This window comes from Pogona vitticeps, chromosome 1 (genome assembly GCF_051106095.1).
Source record: "Pogona vitticeps strain Pit_001003342236 chromosome 1, PviZW2.1, whole genome shotgun sequence".
Taxonomy (NCBI): domain Eukaryota; kingdom Metazoa; phylum Chordata; class Lepidosauria; order Squamata; family Agamidae; genus Pogona; species Pogona vitticeps.
In genome coordinates, this window is record NC_135783.1 from 96,199,958 (window position 1) to 96,219,113 (window position 19,156).

Sequence of the window (19,156 nt, forward strand, 5' to 3'; positions counted from 1 at the left end):
AATGTTGGTATGCACCCATGGCTCCTTGCTAATTGGCAACTCACATAGTGAATGCTGCTGATGAATAAAGCCATCTTCCCATGGAGTCGATCCTTCTACTATCTTTATTTGGTGGTATGGGGGTTTGTTGATGTCGAGATCTGGACTGTAAAGCCTTGACAAATATGGAGTTTGGAGCTGGTTGTTTTTGAAGGAACAGAGCTCCTGGGTCATAGACTCTGTAGATATTATCAATCTGTTTCAACATTGTATAGGAAGAGGCTGGTTCTGTCGAGGATCATTGTGCAGTGCTAAGGGGGAAGGTAGCATCGAAATGTGCACTGGAGTGGTTGTGTCCTTTGAGATCAGATCATAAAGATGATTGGCTGGTTCTGTTGAAGGACAGTGGATCTGGAGATCCAGTGACTTGGCCATATGGACCATAAGCTGGGCGTAGGTTTGGAAGTCTTCTGCCGGAGATGGTGGGACGGCATCTACAAGGTCTGACTCTGGCGAGGTAAGTAATATTGAAGGTATTCTCGAAGGCTGACAGAGCATGGACAGAATTCCTACTCCAGTCCTCTGAAGATGCTGGCCACAGAGACTGACGAAACGTCAGGAAGAACAACCTTCAGAACACGGCCAAAGAACCCCCAAAACCCACAACTTCAGACTTCAAAGCCCAATATTGAAGGTGTCTGAGGTCTGGATATCTGATCGGAATATTCGGGATTGCGTTGAGAGTCGACAGATTGTCGATCGACCTCGGTATCGAGAGGCTGAGAGTCATAATAATGACATTTATGACTCAATGCCGGTGGAGGTGGCATGTCCATGGACATTTGCTGATTTTGAGAGTCCTCGATGTTGAGTGACATTAATTGAGTGTCCATGGACACTGATTGATATGATTGGTCGTCGGTCTTGAACTGGGGATCATAATGATGTCGGATTTGAGGTTTAGGGTCTATTGGGCATCGAAGGCCATGCATCAGTGGAGGGATCGAGTGTATGTCCATGTACTAGGGTGGCTATAAATAATCATCGCTATCAGAGCCTGTGTCTCAATGGTGTTGAAATGGAGGTTGTTGATGAGTTGTTGGAATATTGGAATATATAGCCGCCGGGGATATTGAGCGTGTCCAGGCTGGTAGGGAAATAGCGGGAGGCTGGAGCTGTAAAAACCTGGTGTGTTGAAAGGTGTTGCTTGCCCGTTTTGGGCTTTTTAGATGCCAGGTACATAGCAGTTTGAAACTCGTGTGCATCTTGGTGATATGGCCACTTCAACACCAATGCTTGTTAAGATTGAGGCTCGCTCTGTGAAGTTAGCACCGAATCAGGTAGAATAACTGGTTGACTGGTGGTTGTAGTTTCTCTGGACGAGCACTGGTGGGGCAAATGGCAACCCGGCAGGAGTGCTGAACCACGCATGATGGAATAGGTGCCTCATAGGAATGCTGAGGTAGATGTCTCGGAGGAGGCTGTGGTGGATGAGCTGATGCCACTGAATAAGGACATAGTTTCCAGTTGTTGTTCGGAGTCAACTCTGTCAGGTGAAGCAACTACAGAGAGTTTGCTTGAAGAAACAAAGTGTCGGAGACTAGGAGGAGAGGACGTTAAGTGATCGATTTGGTCGTCCCATTCTGGTGATTGAGAACAGGGTTGGTGAGAAGGAAGTCGATCATCATCAGAAGGCAAACCAACAGAGATTAACTCACAGGGTTCTTGAGATTGCTGAAGAATAGCTGCGGATGATTTAGATTTGTGTTGTTTGGATCTTTTAGGTGGGGAAGCTTTTGGAGCCAAAAAGGCTTCGGTTGACACTTGATGTTTAGCGGAGGATTTCGATATCGAAGACTTCGGTATCGAATGCTTTGATTTGTGGGTTTTGGAATTTTTGGACGAAGTGGAGGGAGCATCGGAGTGAGATGGCGTGGCTGATGGACGTTGTTTTGATGATTCAGAAATGGCTTCCATCGCTTTGACCTGAGAGGTGGCCTTAAAAGGAGATTGAGCCATCTTTGTTGGTTGAAGGGATTGCTCCCAAAGACAGAGTTTTAGCCTCAAAAGGCAAGAGCGGAGAATTCCGTGTTTGAAATGTTTACAATGGGGGCAGGAGGACGTTTGGTGCACCTCCCCCAAGCAAAAAAGACACTTTGCGTGGCCTTCAGAGAGTGGTATTTTGTTATCACAGACCACACAGTGTTTAAACGAACCCAAAGGGGCCATGAATAGTAGGAAAAATGATTTGGAAAAGAAACCAACAGAGCCTCGTGGCGCAGTGGTTAAAACGCTGCACTGCAGCTAAAACTGTGCTCACGACCTGGGGTTCAAATCCCAGGTAGCCGGCTCAAGGTTGACTCAGCCTTCCATCCTTCCGAGGTCGGTAAAATGAGTACCCAGCTTGCTGGGGGGGCAATGTGTAGCCTGTATAATTAAACTGTAAACCGCCCGGAGAGTGCTTGTAGCGCTATGGGGCGGTATATAAGTCCAAAAAAAAAAAAGGGGGCGGTTTTTTTGCTGCTGCGGCTGAAGGCTGAGCGCGAAAAAGAAAGTAGAAAAAACAATAACTTTTATATATGATATAAATGAGAATACTAAAAAGAAAAAAGGAATCAAGAGTAAACTCTCTTTCACTTTCGACTCACAGAAGCAGAATACGAGGCTCTCAATGCAGTGGTTGAAAGAAATTGAAGGGAGAGTCTTGGCACCAAGGTACGTATATGGGGGAGGGGCTTATTCTAATGTGTTTTTTTGCTACTACAGAAGCTCTAATAAAGGAAAGAATGTAAAGAAAGAATGTATAGAAAAATATATAAATGATAATTTTAAAACTAAATTATCGGAAGATGATAAAAGAATATTAGAAGAAGAGATCAATGAGCAAGAGATTGCTGAAGTCATAAATAAATTAAAAAATGGTAAAACACCAGGTCCTGATGGATTGGGTCACACTTTAGCTCCATTTTGATACCTAAGCTAAAAATGTTTTATAATAAGATAATGGAAGGAGAGACAATACCTGCTTCATGGAAGCATTCTTTAACTATTCTTATTCTAAAACCCAATAAGGATCAAACAGATCCGGGATCCTATAGACCAGTGGTCCCCAACCTTGGGCCTCCAGATGTTCTTGGACTACCACTCCCAGAAGCCTTCACCACCACCTCTGCTGGCAGGATTTCTGGGAGTTGAAGTCCAAGAACATCTGGAGGCCCAAGGTTGGGGACCACTGCCATAGACCCATATCTTTAATAAACCAAGATGCTAAGATTTTTACCGCTATATTGGCAAATAGATTAAACAGATTTATAGCAAATTATATTAAAGAAGACCAATGTGGTTTCATTAAGGGTAGACAAATGGATAATTTAACTAGACGAGTTTTAAATATTATATATGAAATAGAAAGAGAAAAAAATAAAAACAATGATTTTATCATTGGACATATTTAAAGCTTTTGATTGTGTTGAATGGTCAACACTAAAATTTCTCATAAGGGGTTGGGGATTTGGTAAAAAGTTTAGAGAGGTTATAGATCAATTATACTTCGATAATACTTCAGAAAAATAGTTAATGATGGTCTAACGGAAAAGATCTTTCTAGGCTGAGGTACTAGACAAGGCTGCTCACTTTCACAAATATTGTTTTGCATGGTTATAGAATTATTAGCTAACACAATAAGAAATGATAAATCAATTAAAGGAATAGGTAAAAATGATATAATTAAAATTAATTTGTTTGCTGATGATTCCTTACTGACTATTAAGAATCCACTAGAGAATATGGAAAACATCAAAAACCATTTAGAAAAATTTGGGGAAATAACAGGTTTAATGATTAATTGGCAAAAATCACAAATGATGATGTTTAACTATAATATACAGGAACAAGAAATGTTTGTGAATAAATATAGCGTTAAAATGTGCAATCATATCAAATATTTAGGTATAAACATAGTTAGAACAACTCAAAAATTAAAGGAGAAAAATTTTAATAAATTAAAAAATGGAATTAAAGATAAATTGCAAGAGTATGCTAAATTGAAACTATCATGGTTTGGGAGAATTGCTATAATTAAAATGAAAATATTACAGAAGATTATTTTTTTATTTAGGATGCTCCCAATACAATTAGAAGAAGAGGATTTTAAGTATTGGCAGGGATTAATTGATGGATTTTGTAATCAGGGCAAAAGATCTAGAATAAATAAAAGATATTGGTATAAGGCTCAAAAAAAAGGAGGTTTAGGTATGCCTAATGTTAAAAATTATTACAGTGGTGCCTCACTTAGCGACGTTAATCCGTTCCAGGAAAAACGTCGCTAAGTGATTTAATTGCTAAGCGATTTTAAAAAGCCCATAGGAACGTATTAAAACACGTTTAATATGTTCCTATGGGCTAAAAACTTACCTTAAAGCAAAATTCCTCCATAGCCGTGGCCATTTTGGGTGCCTCTAAAGCGAGGCAAAACAGCGGCCGCCATTTTGGAACCGCCGATCAGCTGTGCTTCCTCCAGGGAGACTGAAGAACCGCCGCTGCCATCCCGGCCGAGAAAGACCCTCTGCGCCTGCAGCAAAGGTTGCTGCAGGCGCAGAGGGTCTTTCTCGGCCGGGGTGGCGGCGGCAATGCCTCAGTCTCCCTGCCGAGGCTGGAGTTGAAAGGGGTGAGGAGAAAGAGAGAGAGAAAGAGCGTGCGGAGGTGGCGGTTTGTGAAGCTGGCTTCCCCGTGATCTTTGCAAACAACCGCCCATCAGCTGTGCTTCGGGCTGCTCTCTCTCCCCTCCCAGCCTGGGCTAGAGCTGGGAGGGGGGAGAGAGCAGCCCGAAGCACAGTTAATGGGCAGTTCTTTTCAAAGATCCCGGGGAAGCCAGCTTCCCAAGCTGCCGCCTCTGCGTGCTCTCTCTCTCTCCCTCTCCCCAACCCTTTCAACTCCAGCCTCGGCAGGGAGACTGAGGCACTGCCGCCGCCCCAGCCAAGAAAGACCCTCTGCGCCTACAGCAACCAGGCTGGGAGGGGAGAGAGAGCAGCCCGAAGCACAGCTGATGGGGGGTTGTTTGCAAAGATCGCAGGGAAGCCAGCTTCCCAAACCCGCGCCCATCAGCTGTGCTTCGGGGCTCTCTCTCTCCACCCCTCGCAACACAGCTGATCGGCAGGGCCTTTGGGGGCCTTTGGGATGATCGTGGGGAAGTGCTTCCCCACAATCATCGCAATGCGGTTTCCCCCCATTTAAAACATCGCAATGCGATCGCTTTTGCGATCGCAAAAACTCCATTGGTATGCAGATTCATCGTTAAACGGGGTGCTCGTTAAGCGAGGCACCACTATATATAGCAAATCAATTAAGAGTTATTGGAGATATTATATACAATAAAGAAAAATTAATTTGATGGGAGATGGAATCTTCAGAAATAAATGGAAATGCTGAAGGATACTTGTTTAATATAGTAAAGAGAAGTTCAATAAATCAGATGAAAAACGCTTTTTTAAGAAACCTGTTAAATATTTGGAATAAATATAAAGAGAAGTTTTGTCCCTCAACTTCACCATTAAAATTAGTGACTGAGATAGAAAGTTTTCCTATAAATTTAAAGGATTTAGTAGAACTGTTTAAGAATAAAAGGGTTGCAAGATTGAAGGACTGGATGTGTAAAATGAGATCAAAGGAGTTGATTATGTCTAAACTTCAAACTAATAAACTATCATGGTATAATCTTATTCAGTTAGACACCTGGACAAAGGATTGGTTGAAAACTAATAGCAAATGTAGAGAACTTACTAAGTACGAACAATTTCTGTCATCACATGAAGATATGCAAGATACACTTTTGAAAGGAATAGTAAGTAAAATATATAATATAATTATGGAACAAGAGGAAAAAGAATGGAGAATAGAAGGTTTGAAATTAATTTGGGAAAATGATTTAAAAATAGAAATAAAAATAGAGGATTGGGCAAAAATGTGGAGGATGAGAATCTTAAGATTAATGTCAACAAGAATAAAGGAATGTTTTTAAAAATCTGCTTAAGTTGGTATTTGACTCCTGTAAAATTAAATATAATAAATCCAGCATACCCCAAAGCATGTTGGAAATGTGATGAGGAAATTGGTACATATTTTCATATGTAGTGGGAATGTAAAGTGGTTAAGAAATTTTGGGAATTGATTTTTAAGGAAATGTGTGATATATTTGGTAAAAATATTGATGTTAATGCTAAAATCGCTTTAGTTTCAATTTTTGATAACACAGATTTGGACTATTACTCGAAAGAATTAATCACCAATTTTATGACAAGTGCTAGAATATTAATAGCCAGATTCTGGAAAGACAAGAATGATATTAAAATAGAAGACTGGTATTGTGAAGTATGGGACATTGCATTAAATGACAAATTGATTATGGAACTTAAAATAAGAAGAGGGGAAATAAGTTCTAACAATTTTTATGATATTTGGGGTAAATTTTTGGAATTTGTGTTAGTGAAAGTAAGGGGGAAAGCCTCTAAAGAATACTCAATACAATTTTGGAGAGGTAATCAGTAATAAAACATTATTAAATAGAGTCCCGTGGGTATGGGGTACACGTTAGAATTTACAGCGGGGTCTTGACTTGAGAACTTAATCCGTATTGGAAGGCGGTTCTCAAGTCAAAAAGTCTGTAGGTCAAGTCTCCATTGACCTACAATGCATTGAAAACCGATTAATCCCGTAACAGGCCGTTTTTGTTCCATTTTGGTTTTTTTCTGGTCTGTAAGTCAATTCTCAGGCTGCAAGTCAAACCTAAATTTTGCGGCCAGAGAAGTCTATAATTCAAAAAGTCTGTAAGTCAAGCTGTCTGTAAGTCAAGGGTCCACTGTAGTTTATAATAAGCACTATTATTTGTATTTTTTCTGTATTTTTGTTGTTATGTTTTTTCTGGTGGTTTTTTTTTGGTATAATAAAATTTTAAAAAACCTCTAGAATATCCCAATGAGGCTCTGCACAGGTGCGGATTACCCAGGATGTGATTCACAGAGGCCACTAAGAAGAATCATTTTTCTCAGCCCACTTCCTAGAGATGTATGTATGTATGTATGTATGTATGTATGTATGTATGTACGTACGTACGTACAATGGTGCCTCGCTTAACGAGCGCCCTGTTTAACGACGAATCCGCATACTGATGCGGATTTTGCAATCGCTTTTGCGATCGCATTGAGATGTTGACTATGGGGAAAATTGCTTTGCGATTTTTCCTCATAGCCCAATTTTCCCCCGGGGGGGTCCTTCCAAGGCCACCACCGGAATTTCCCCACTCAGCTGGGGAAAAATTGGGCTATGGGACCATGGCTGGGATAGGCGGCGCGGGGCAGGGTAGGGGGGTCCGGAAGGCTTCCAGGCAAAGAACTGGAAGCCGTCCAGACCCCCACCCACCCTGCCGCCACCACTTGGAGCCGCCCCACGCCAGATTTCCCAGCCATGCTCGGACTCCTGGGATAGACAGGCGCGGGGCGGCTCTCGGTGGCAGAGGCAGGGTGGGTGGGTCCGGATGCCTTCCAGGTGAAGCACTGGAAGGCATTCAGACCCCCACAAACTCTGCCACCACCGTCACTGTTTGGAGCCGCTGGCCGGCAGGCCCTTCGGAGCGGCCGCAGGGGAATGGTTCCCCCGCCGTCGTTCCAAAGCGCCCCAGCCGGCCAGCTGTGTGAAAATGGGGGCTTTTCATCCCAAAGGCCCCATTTTCACACAGCTGATCGGTGGTTCCATAATGGCCGCCCGCGCTGCCCTTGCTTACCGAGACGGCGAAAATGGCGGCCCTATGGAGGAAACCTCGCATAGCGGTGAGTTTTCAACCCATAGAAACGCATTAAACGAAGTTTAATGCGTTTCTATGGGGTTTTCCCTCCCGCATTGCGATGTTTCCGTATAGCAACGATTAGTTCGGAACGGATTAATGTCGCTATGCGAGGCACCACTGTATGTATGTATGTATGTATGTATGTATGTATGTATGTATGTATGCATGCATGCATGCATGCATGCATATATGTATGTACCCGTATTTTTCGCTCCATAAGATGCACCTCTCCATAAGATGCACCAAATTTTTAGAAGAAAACAGGAAAAAATCTGTTTTCTTCTCCTAAAAATTGGTGAGACTTATGGAGAGGTCCATCTTATGGAACACACCCTAGGACCCTTTGGAGGCTCACCCTGCCCCCTCCGGGGGTCAGAGGGGGCAAAATTGCCACCTTCTGGGACTCTTCTGAAGCTTCCCAAGCCTCAAAAGTGTCCCAGAAGGTGGCGATTTTGCCCCCTCTGGCCCAGTAGGGGAGGAAGGGTGAGCCTCCAAAGGGTGTGTTCCAGGACCCTTTAGAGACTCACCCTGCCCCCCCCAGGGGTCAGAGGGGGCAAAATTGCGAGCTTCTGGGACTCTTCTGAAGCTTCCCAAGCCTCAAAAGAGTCCCAGCAGGTGGCAATTTCGCCCCCTCTGACTCCCGGGGGGGCAGTGTGAGTCTCTACAGGGTCCTGGAACACACCCTAGGACCCTTTAGAGACTCACCCTTCCCCCCCTGGGGGTCAGAGTGGGTGAAATCGCCACTGTCTGGGACTTTTGAGGCTTGGGAAGCTTCAGAAGAGTCACAGAAGCTCACGATTCCCCCCCTCTGGCCCAGTGGGGGGGCAGGGTGAGCCTCCAAAGGGTCCTAGGGTGTGTTCCAGGACCCTTTAGAGACTCACCCAGCCCCCCACGGGGCCAGGGGGGATGAAATCGGCAGCTTCTGGGAGTCTTTTGAGGCCTGGGAAGCCTCAAAAGACTCCCAGAAACTGGCGGTTTTGCCGGTGCTGGATCCGTGGGTAGGGGGTGCGTGGCAAGCGTCCTGGAAGGCTCACCCGGACCCTTGCGACACTCTCCCCACCCCCCACAGGGCCAGGGGGGTGAAATTGCCAGCTTCTGGGAGTCTTTTGAGGCTTGGGAAGCCTCAAAAGACTCCCAGAAACTGGCGGTTTCGCTGGCACTGGATCCGTGTGGGTGTGGGAGGAGCGTCGCAAGAGTCCGAGTGAGCCATCCAGGACTCTTGCGACGCTCCCCCCACCTGGAAGCTGGCGATTTCGCCCGTGCTGGCCCAGTGGGGGGTGGGGGGAGCGTCACAAGGGTCCTGGAAGGCTCACCCGGACCCTTGCGACGCTAACCCCCATGGGGCCAGCAGGGACGAAATTGCTACCTTCACTCCATAAGACACACCGACTTTCCCACCCACATTTTTTTGGGGGGGAAAGTGCGTCTTATGGAGCAAAAAATACGGTATGTATGTATGTATGTATGTATGTATGTATGTATGTATGTATGTATGTATGTATGTATGTATGTATGTATGTATGTATGCATGCATGCATGCATGCATGCATGCATGTATGCATGTATGTATGTATGTATGTTTATAAAATGCATGTTTATAAAAATCAGTGTGTAATCCAAACCTGTGAAATTCAAGGGAAAAGTGTAAACATGTACAATTCAACATACAATAATATTAAAAATAAACAGAATCATATCCTTCAGGAAATATGATCCATCGACACTCAGTAATTAAAGACTTCTTCTGGTTCTATGACAAGCCCCCCTCAAGGGTTCCAAACAATGGAAGAGATTACATGGGACCCATTGGTGTTCAAGATGAGAAGGCAATATTTTATTTTTAAAAATTTGCCCAAGCTGATGATATCATCAGCCTTATGCTACAGTATTTAAACAGAATATCAGCCAGTACAATAAAGAACTATACAAAAGCGATGCAAGAACAACAAATTCTTTTAATAAGGAACCTTTGATTTTAAATTCTGAAATGAAAGCGACTCTCAGAGAATATGGAACAAATATATCTCCAGGAGCAGATGGAAAATCAATTGAGCTATCTCGAGCTACAGGGACGAAGTCTACCAAATCCTGGAAAGACTACACCAATAAATATAGGAAATAAAACAACGGCTCCACAAATTGGAAATATACATCCCAACAGATATTCAATGTACATTCCAGTCCTCACGAGAGGTGATGGTAAGGACTGCAGTAACTAATGGACCACTGCATTTATTTCCATGCAAGCAAAGTGATGCTCAAATTTTACAACAAATATGAAGCAAAAATACCAGATATTCAAGGATTCAGAAGAAAGACACATTAAGGATATTACTGCAAATATGCATTAGCTACTGGGGTTTACCAAAGAATCTGAGAGAAAATTAGTTTATATCTTATAGTTTACAGAAAAGCCTTTGACTGTGCAAACCATGAATGGTTCTCACAATTCCTCTAGTGTGCTTTTCGTTAATACTAGCAGAATCTTACTGGTGTGTGTGTAAGGTTCATCCACTTTGCCCTGGGTAACTGTGGCCAACTGATGAAGTGCTGGGCCATGTCGCTCTCTTATGCCTGCCTGGTCATGCAACTCAGCTGTGCCACAACACTTCATCTATTAGCTGCAAAGGCCATGGCAGTTTACACAAACCTTGCACAAATACCACCAGGATTCCATCTATTCAGGTAATACTTGGTTCTCATGGAGTGGTTTTGTCTACTATACAAGGCAAGATGGACACAACTTATCTTAAGCACACTGAAATACTACTGATTTAAAAAGAATGAATTACATTTAATTCTTTCAATGGGATAAAGGCAATGCAAAACTTCTAAATTTAGCTGGATTATGCCCATGCTTTTTCAATGAAGTAACACTATTATTCACATTGAAATAGTGGAAATTCAGCTTCCATGATGTATTTGGCGGTAATCCTGTCAAAAGAAAAAGGCATGCACAATCCACCATACTCCTACCAACTCTCCTCAGACTGAAGAAGTTACACAGAATGAGTAGCGAAATTTTCAAACTAGTAAGAAAAGTCCAGTTGCCATGACTCAGCTTCCAAATAACCTCACCTGGATGACTGAAAATCTTCACAGACATATTAATCCACCATACCATTATGAATGTTTAAGTTGGAGATGTGTGTTATTATATACTGTAACAAATCAATTCAAGGTAAGCTGAAATTCCTTATTTGAAGTTTGACTCAATTTGACCTATTTCAAATCCTTCAGTGTTTGGAAGTCAATAAAGAGGAAACAATTTCTAACCTCAGAAAGTGTTTTCTGAATTATCAAACACAATGTCAGTGGCTGAAATCCTGTTGCGTAACTCCACATGACCAGTGGTGATGATATCAGCAACAAATCAAGGCTGATTAAATACTCTGGGGTTTTCTGGGTGCATTCAACTTTGTCACATTGTGTAATGAGTCATGTGCATCACAAAATTGCATTTAATCAGTGGCAATTTGCCTTTACTCAGCAGTGATTTGCTTCTGCTGCTGATGTTATCTGTTTTGCATATGTGGAGCTGCACAACAGGATTTCACCCACTGAAATTTCAGCCAGATAAATATGTGAGTAATAATAAACAATAACAGCTGCCAGGATTGAACTGTGTTCAAAGTGAAAAACCATTTGTTCTACATATGTAGCAGAATACATGCTGAATGTGCTCTGCATTTTTATACCATAATTGATTTTCAAAATCTCTATCTTAATACAGTGGTGCCTCGCATAACAAACGCACCGTTTAACGATGAATCCACATACCGATATGGATTTTTCTTCTCATTGCGAGAACAGCTGTTCGGCGGTGGCCGGAACACCCAAAACGGCCGCCGGAACACCCAAAACGGCCGCCAGAACCACCCAAAACGGCCACCGGAACACCCAAAACGGCCGCCGGAACACCCAAAATGGCCACCGGAACATGGGGAAACATCACAGAACGGTGAGTTTTGGGCCCATTTCCAATGGGTTTTTTTGATCCGAATAGAGATGCTTCCCCATAGTGAAGGGGCACCACTGTATTAAAACTCATGTGTTCTGGTTCTAGACATATTTCTCTTAAAATCAATCCAACAATTTCAAGTAACTCCCTTCTTCAAAAAAAATCCAGAGAAGCATAAAATGTTGAAAAGCCCAGTTTAGCACCAATTATATCACCAATGGGAAAAAGTGACCCACTCTGAAAATTTGGCTGTGACCACAAACCTGAATTTGTGCCACTTTTTGTTGCTGTTGTTTAGTTGTTAAGTCATGTCCAACTCTTTGTGATCCCATGGACCAGAGCATGCCAGGCCTCCTGTCTTCCACTGCCTCAAAGAGTTGGGTCAAATTCATGTTGGTAGCTTTGATGGCACTGTCCAACCATCTTGTCCTCTGTCCTCCCTTTCTCCTCTTGCCTTAACATTTTCTCAACATCAAGGTCTTTTCCAGGGAGTCGTCTCTTCTCATGAGATGACCAAAGTATTGGAGCCTCAGCTTCAGGATCTCTCCTTCCAGTGAGCACTCAGGCTTGATTTCCTTCAGAATGGATAGGTTTGTTCTCCTTGCAGTCCAGGGGACTCTCAAGAGTCTCCTCCAGCATCACAAAAGCATCAATTCTTCAGTGTCAGCCCTCTTTATGGTCCAGCTCTCACTTCCATACATCACTACAGGAAAAACCATAACTTTGACTGTGCGGACCTTTGTCAGCAAGGTGATGTCTCTGCTTATTAAGATGTTGTCTAGGTTTGTCATCGCTTTCCTACCAAGGAGGAGGTGTCTTTTAATTTCATGGCTGCTGTCACCATCTGCAGTGATCATGGAGCCCAAGAAAATAAAATCTGTCACTGCCTCCCTATCTTCCCCTTCTATTTGCCAGGAGGTGATGGGACCAGTGGCCATGATCTTAGAGGTTTTTTTATGTTGAGCTTCAGACCATTTTTGGCGCTCTCCTCTTTCCCCCTCACTTTGGAGGTTCTTTAATTCCTCCTCACTTTCTGCCATCAGAGTTGTATCATCTGCATATCTGAAGTTGTTGATATTTCTTCCAGCAATCTTAATTCCAGTTTGGGATTCATCCAGTCCTGCCTTTCGCATGATGTATTCTGCCACTTTAGCATTAATGAAAAGGAACATATTCTTAAAAGTAACACAATCTGTATTGAATGTGTAGAATAGATGATACACTTAAACATATTTACTGTACTTGGAAATGTGTTTGAGTGAAGTCAGACTCATAACAAAATATATTATCTAGCTGTTCATATGCGGTTTTGCTCTCACTGTTCATAACACTATTCCATCCATTTAACATACTAAAAACAGGCTGTAGTACAAATATTTTCACAAAATTTCTGAAGACAGACCATTGTGTCCAGCCACTTCTTAGATGGTAGCAGACTAAAATGCTTTCCCTTTTATTTCGCAATGTCTTTGCTTTTTTAGAAGTGTCTAACAACAACATTAACCAAAAACATTTTGGAATTCTAGTATGTAAGAGTGTTTGATACTCTCAGCATTTTCAACAGATTTATGATTTGGCTTAGTTTATCATTCCCAAACCTGCTGTGCAATATCATGCCTGTGTTGCCAGTGGGAAAAAGGATGTTGAGCTTTACATAGCAAAGTGAAGTCTGAATGTTGACAACACTAATGACAGCAGTCAAGATAGTCTATATGCCATCAAGCAGAGGAAAACTCCAGAACCCAATTCCTTTTTTCATGAGTTAACCACTTCTCATGCAAACACAAAGCAATTATCAGGGCTGTTTTTCAGTTCTCTAGGCATTTATTGCAATACAGATGGCTAGGAGTGCTGTGCACCAGGTACACGGGGCAGAAGCACTCCAAATTCATGTTGATTCCTTGGAGATTAACAATCCAAAAACCTAATAGCTGCACAGACATGTGCTTAAGTGCACATAGTTAATATGAAATACAAATTTCTTCTAGGCTTTTTGGTTACTTTGTGCCCCCAAGTAATAGACACCTAGAGAATATGCTGGAAAACAACCTTGAAAATTGCATTGTGTTTGAGTGAGAATTGATTAACTGATAAAACCAGGAGTTGCGATCTGGGATCTTCCCCTGCTTGGTGTCTCTTTGTGAATTTAGTGAACACAAGAGGGTATCCTGTAGACCAGTGGTCCCCAACCTTGGGCCTCCAGATGTTCTTGGACTACAACTCCCAGAAACCTTTACCACCATCTCTGCTGGCCAGGATTTCTGGGAGTTGAAGTCCAAGAACATCTGGAGGCCCAAGGTTGGAGACCACTGCTGTAGACCATCTTAGCTGCAGACACTGGTGTCATCCACATGCAGGCTGTGCTTTGCTATGTAAAGTTTGGCATCCTTTTTCCTGCTGGCAACGCAGGCCATTTCCTCGTGTTTTGAATTGTGGATAGTGGAACACAGTGTCTCACACTCATCAACCAGAGGGTTTTAAAAAATTGAATTTCTTGGCTTTTGAAAACAGAAGTTTAAGCATCATATGCTACATATAAATTCCAACAGTAACTTCCATCATGTAGAATTACTCAGTGCTTAAAGGATACCAGAATATGAGCTCATGATCTGTATTATGGTTGCTTGGAAGGAGGCAGAACAAATAACAGCTGGGATATTGCTGCAGTCCCTCTTTGCCAAACTATAATTGCTTTTTAGAATGTTGATTCATTCCGCTACAGAATATCAGAGGTGCAACTCTCATGCACCTCTAAATGATATGATGTCCATAAATTTCAACTTACAGTGACTTCTTCCAGAATCTTCTAGGTACAAAGCACCCAGAAGTGGCTTACCATTCCCTTCTTTCTAAGGGTCCTCTGAGACTGTGCTGGTTGCCCAAGACCATACAGGCTGGCTCTTCTCCTACAAAGTACAGTGGGGAATTGAACTCCCAGTGTCTGGCTCCAGGTGCTCCAGCTCACTGAGCTATCCAGCCAGCCCATTCACTCTTAAGTACAATTTCTATAAAAATGTCTCATAGACATTTACATATACTATTGTAAGTCATTTTGAGCATCGTTCACTATGAAAAAGTAAGAAAAAATATGATTTTGAGAGTAGGTTAACTAACATACAGGCTTTAGGAACACTCTGGATGACTTTTGGGTTGAGGTAAATATTAAACAAAGATCATACCTTGATTTCTTTTAGATATTCCTAGACTCATAATCTATAATGTGAACTTTTATTGTTGTGGCTGTTTTAAATATTTTAGTTTGTTTTTAATTAGTTATGTTTTATTCTACATTTTTACTACATGAAACACCTTGAGGAAGCTTCAAAGGATATATTTGAAACAGATGAATAATAAATTAATATAGCTGTTTTTGGTGAATCATAACCATCTGCTGTGGGATGAATCATAATCATTTGAAACCATCAGCCAATTTGCTTTTGGCTCTTTAAAACTGACATTCCTATATGTTATTATTTTATTTAACCCTGAATACAGTTTGCTAACTCTTATACTTTTTCTCTAGAGATGTGAATATTAAAAATGTTTCTGCTCCCCTATGAAATCTCATTTTATAAAGATACAAACCTATACATGCTTTCCTAACAATAAGCCTTATTGGGAATTATTTCTCGACATGAACAGAATTGAACTGTAAGTGTTTGAGGAACACAAATATCACCAACAGGAAGCACATCCTTTGTTTCAAAGTAGGTTACACAGACAACCGTAAAAGTAGTTATCCAGCTTCCTAGGCAGATCCTTGGAAGGACAAGACCTGGGGCTTGTCTCCAGTGCTCATGTATTTTGAAGTGAGTTTATATGTTGCTTCAGCCAACGGTCTCAAGCAATTATTCTTTACAAATTACTTTCCTCACTTAGGCTACTTTTTCTTACATACACAAGAACTAATATACCACGAGCTATAAGGTATGGACCAAAATACCTGTAATTTAGCTCCCAACAACCCCCAAAATAGGTAATCCTCAAAGTGCTACTAAAAAAAAAAGGAAACTTTAATGAAATGTAAATGTACCAACACATTTTAATGGGAACTTTCCTCAGGGAAAAAATTATTCAGTATTTCGATGTATCTCCTACAGAAGAATGCAATTTTTTCACAATGACATATGGACTGCCACCCTGATTTTTACATGCATCACCTCTTGGAAGGTCTATTTGTTTTCAATGGAAACTACCTCCAAGTACCAATTTCTTAGTAAAAAAGACTCCTCTGACACCTAAAAAATGAACACCTTTATTATAGCATGAAGTTTCATGGACTCACACTATTTAAAAAATCATAGTTTAATTATATATAACAGCATGAGCTCTGAAAGGTCTTGCTATAAAAATGTATTGATCTTTAGGATATCACAGCTTTTTTTGCCTCCAAGGTAAGTATTCTTATGCTTACCATCCAAATGTGTAATACACATTTATTTAAGATTAATGGCCACAAAACCCAGTGAGTCTTATTTCAAGCAAACATGCCTAAGATCAGAGCACTTGAAATTAAATAAGAAATAAAAAGTGAAAAATATATTGAATATTTCTAGGTTTCAAAGAACCAATGCAATGACTGTGGTGTGTGATCTGCATGATTTGCATCCAAGCCTATGTTTTCCTACTTACGGTACTTGTCTGCAGGCTTGATATTCAGAAATAAAATACCATTAAATAAAATAAAAGCTTTGACTGGTCAGATATAGCACAGAGGAGTTGAGTTGCTCATCCCTGATTCAAAGCCTTCTACAAAGAGATATAAATATTCCAAAATTATTGATCTATGTGTAAGAGAAGAGATGAGTTAATCAATTCCTTGTATTTTGCCCCTAACTGTGAATCTAACTTGTGTCCATTTCAATAATTTACTACTTAGCAATGCTGTCAACTATTTAAAATTTCTATCTTGTAAATCCACATGAAAGTAGGTCACTGAAAGTGGGCTTACACACATATGACACCATATACACATCAGAGGATTAAAATATAAAAAGTGGGAGATGAAAAAACTGACCTGCTTCTTTGCGTGTTTGTTTAGCAGGGCTAAAAATAAGATGTAACATCTGGAGCAGTCTGCCAAAGCTGTACAGCAGTCATTGAAGGAAGAAAGCTTGCTATATGTTTAAAAATAATAAGATAATATGAGTAGGATAACATTTCTTGTTCCCTAGTTCAACCAAGTGTACATGTCTATTTTTAAATGTTTTCTTCATTGGGAACGTACTATAAGCCCAATATCCAGCTTTGATGCTGATCAATAGAAGTTAAGCAATAGCTGAAATGCAGCAGTACACTGCAAAAGACCCATTAAAATCCTTATCAAAGGGAGGATTTGATGAGTCAACATCTATGTACATTCCACTGATTCAGTGGGATTACTCTAGATGTGATGTAGTGCTAGATTTCAGCCATTAGGTTAAAAAATGACTTTGAGCTATAGCAAATGAATAGCGAACTACAGTATGGAGTAACAGTAGATGAAAATAAAACATGGGTTATCTCCTAACATATTGGAAGAAGACAAGATTTTGTCTCCTGAGAGCCCAACTACAGTGCTAACATTATGGTCGTTTACAGAAAAAAAGCAGAATCTGCACAGGGGGGAGGAGGGAGAGAGTGAATATCAAACTGGAAATGAGATCCCAGGCAATATTAAATAAGAGCACATTCAACTGACAGTTTTTAAGGGCTAAATTGTGGGAGGAAAGGGAATCAAGAACAAGGGCTGAAGGCATGAGGAAGCTTCTGCAAAGAAATAAGTTACACAAGTCTTACTGAGGCATTACAAAGTATGCAGAACACTCATGCATATAAGAGGGTGCTCTAGATCCTTCTCTCTCTATCCCCAATTTTGTCACCCTCTTACAAGGAGAGGGCAATGACACTCATCTCTCTGTGGGGGCTCTCCAGATGAGTTGGGACCTTGATTTTCATAATGCATCAGAAGAGCTCCTATAAATAGTGGAGTTTGACCCCACTTCGCATTTGTTGCCTTCCATGTGTAGATGCCCCTTCACGGACTGCTGCCTTGTCGTGGCGAAGGGGCTTGAGTAATTTGGAGAAGCTATGGGCTATGCCGTGCAGGGACACCCAAGAGGGACAGGTCATAGTGGAGAGTTCTGACTAAACGCGATTCAACTGGAGCAGGAACTGGCAAGCCACTCCAGTATCGTTGCCAATAAAACTCCATAGACAGAAACAAAAGGCTGGAAGATGAGCCCCTCAGGTCAGAAGGCGTCCAACATGCTACTGAGGAAGAGCAGAGGACAAGTACAAATAGCTCCAGAGGTAATTAAAGCAAAAAGCAAAGTGTGCTGCTTATATACTGCCCCATAGTGCTTCAAACACTCTCTGGGCGGTTTACAAGTTAATTATGCAGGCTACACATTGCCACCCCCAGCATGCTGGGTACTCATTTTACCGACCTTGGAAGGATAGAAGGCTGAGTCAACCTTGAGCTGGGTATCCTGGGATTGAACCCCAGGTCGTGAACACAGTTTTGGCTGCAGTATAGCGATTTAACTACTGTGCCATAAGGCTCATTAATTAAGCGGTTGGGCCAAAGCCAAAAGGACGCTCAGCTGTGGACGTGCCTGGAAGTGAAAGGAAAGTCCGATGCTGTAAAGAAATATACTGCATAGGAAACTGGAATGGAAGATCTATGAACTTTGGTAAGCTGGATGTGGTCAAACAGGAGATCGCAAGAATAAACATTGACATCCTGGGCGTCAGTGAACTAAAATGGACGGGAATGGGTGAATTGAATTCAGACAATTATCATATCTACTACTGTGGGCATAAATCCCGTAAAAGAAATGAAGTAGCCCTCATAGTCAACAAAAGAGTGGGAAAAGCTGTACTGTACTGAGATATAATTTCAAAAATACTAGAATGATTTCAATACGAATCCAAGACAGACCTTTCAACATCACATTAACCCATGTTTATGCACTAACCGCCAATGCTGAAGAGGCTGAAATTGACCAATTCTATGAAGACTTACAACACTAAAGAAAGATGTTCTTCTCATTCTAGGGGATTAGAATGCTAAAGTAGGGAGGCAAGAGACGAAAGGAACAACAGGTAAGTTTGGCCCTGGAGTTCAAAACGAAACAGGGCAAAGGCTAATAGAGTTTTGTGAAGAGAACAAGCTGGTCATCACAAACACTCTTTTCCAACAACACAAGAAGTGACTCTACACATGGACATCACCAGATGGGTAATACCGAAATCAGACTGATTGTATTCTCTGCAGCCAAAGATGGAGAAGCTCTATACAGTCAGCAAAAAGAAGACCTGGAGCTGATTGTGGCTCTGATCATCAGCTTCTTATAGCAAAACTCAAGCTTAAACTGAAGAAAGTAGGAAAAACCACG

At 41.6% G+C, this 19,156-nt stretch overlaps 1 protein-coding gene across 4 annotated transcripts in view; it reads right to left on the reverse strand.

The window, feature by feature from the left end:
* The window catches only part of ARMC2 (armadillo repeat containing 2), a 106,922-nt gene that overhangs the window by 16,675 nt on the left and 71,091 nt on the right, over nucleotides 1-19,156 (reverse strand). For all 4 annotated transcript variants that reach the window (XM_078385164.1, XM_072998078.2, XM_020801351.3 and 1 more), the window contains one exon: nucleotides 16,795-16,894. In XM_078385164.1, coding sequence (XP_078241290.1) covers nucleotides 16,795-16,894 — 100 coding nt within the window. The remainder of the gene's footprint in view (nucleotides 1-16,794; nucleotides 16,895-19,156) is intronic.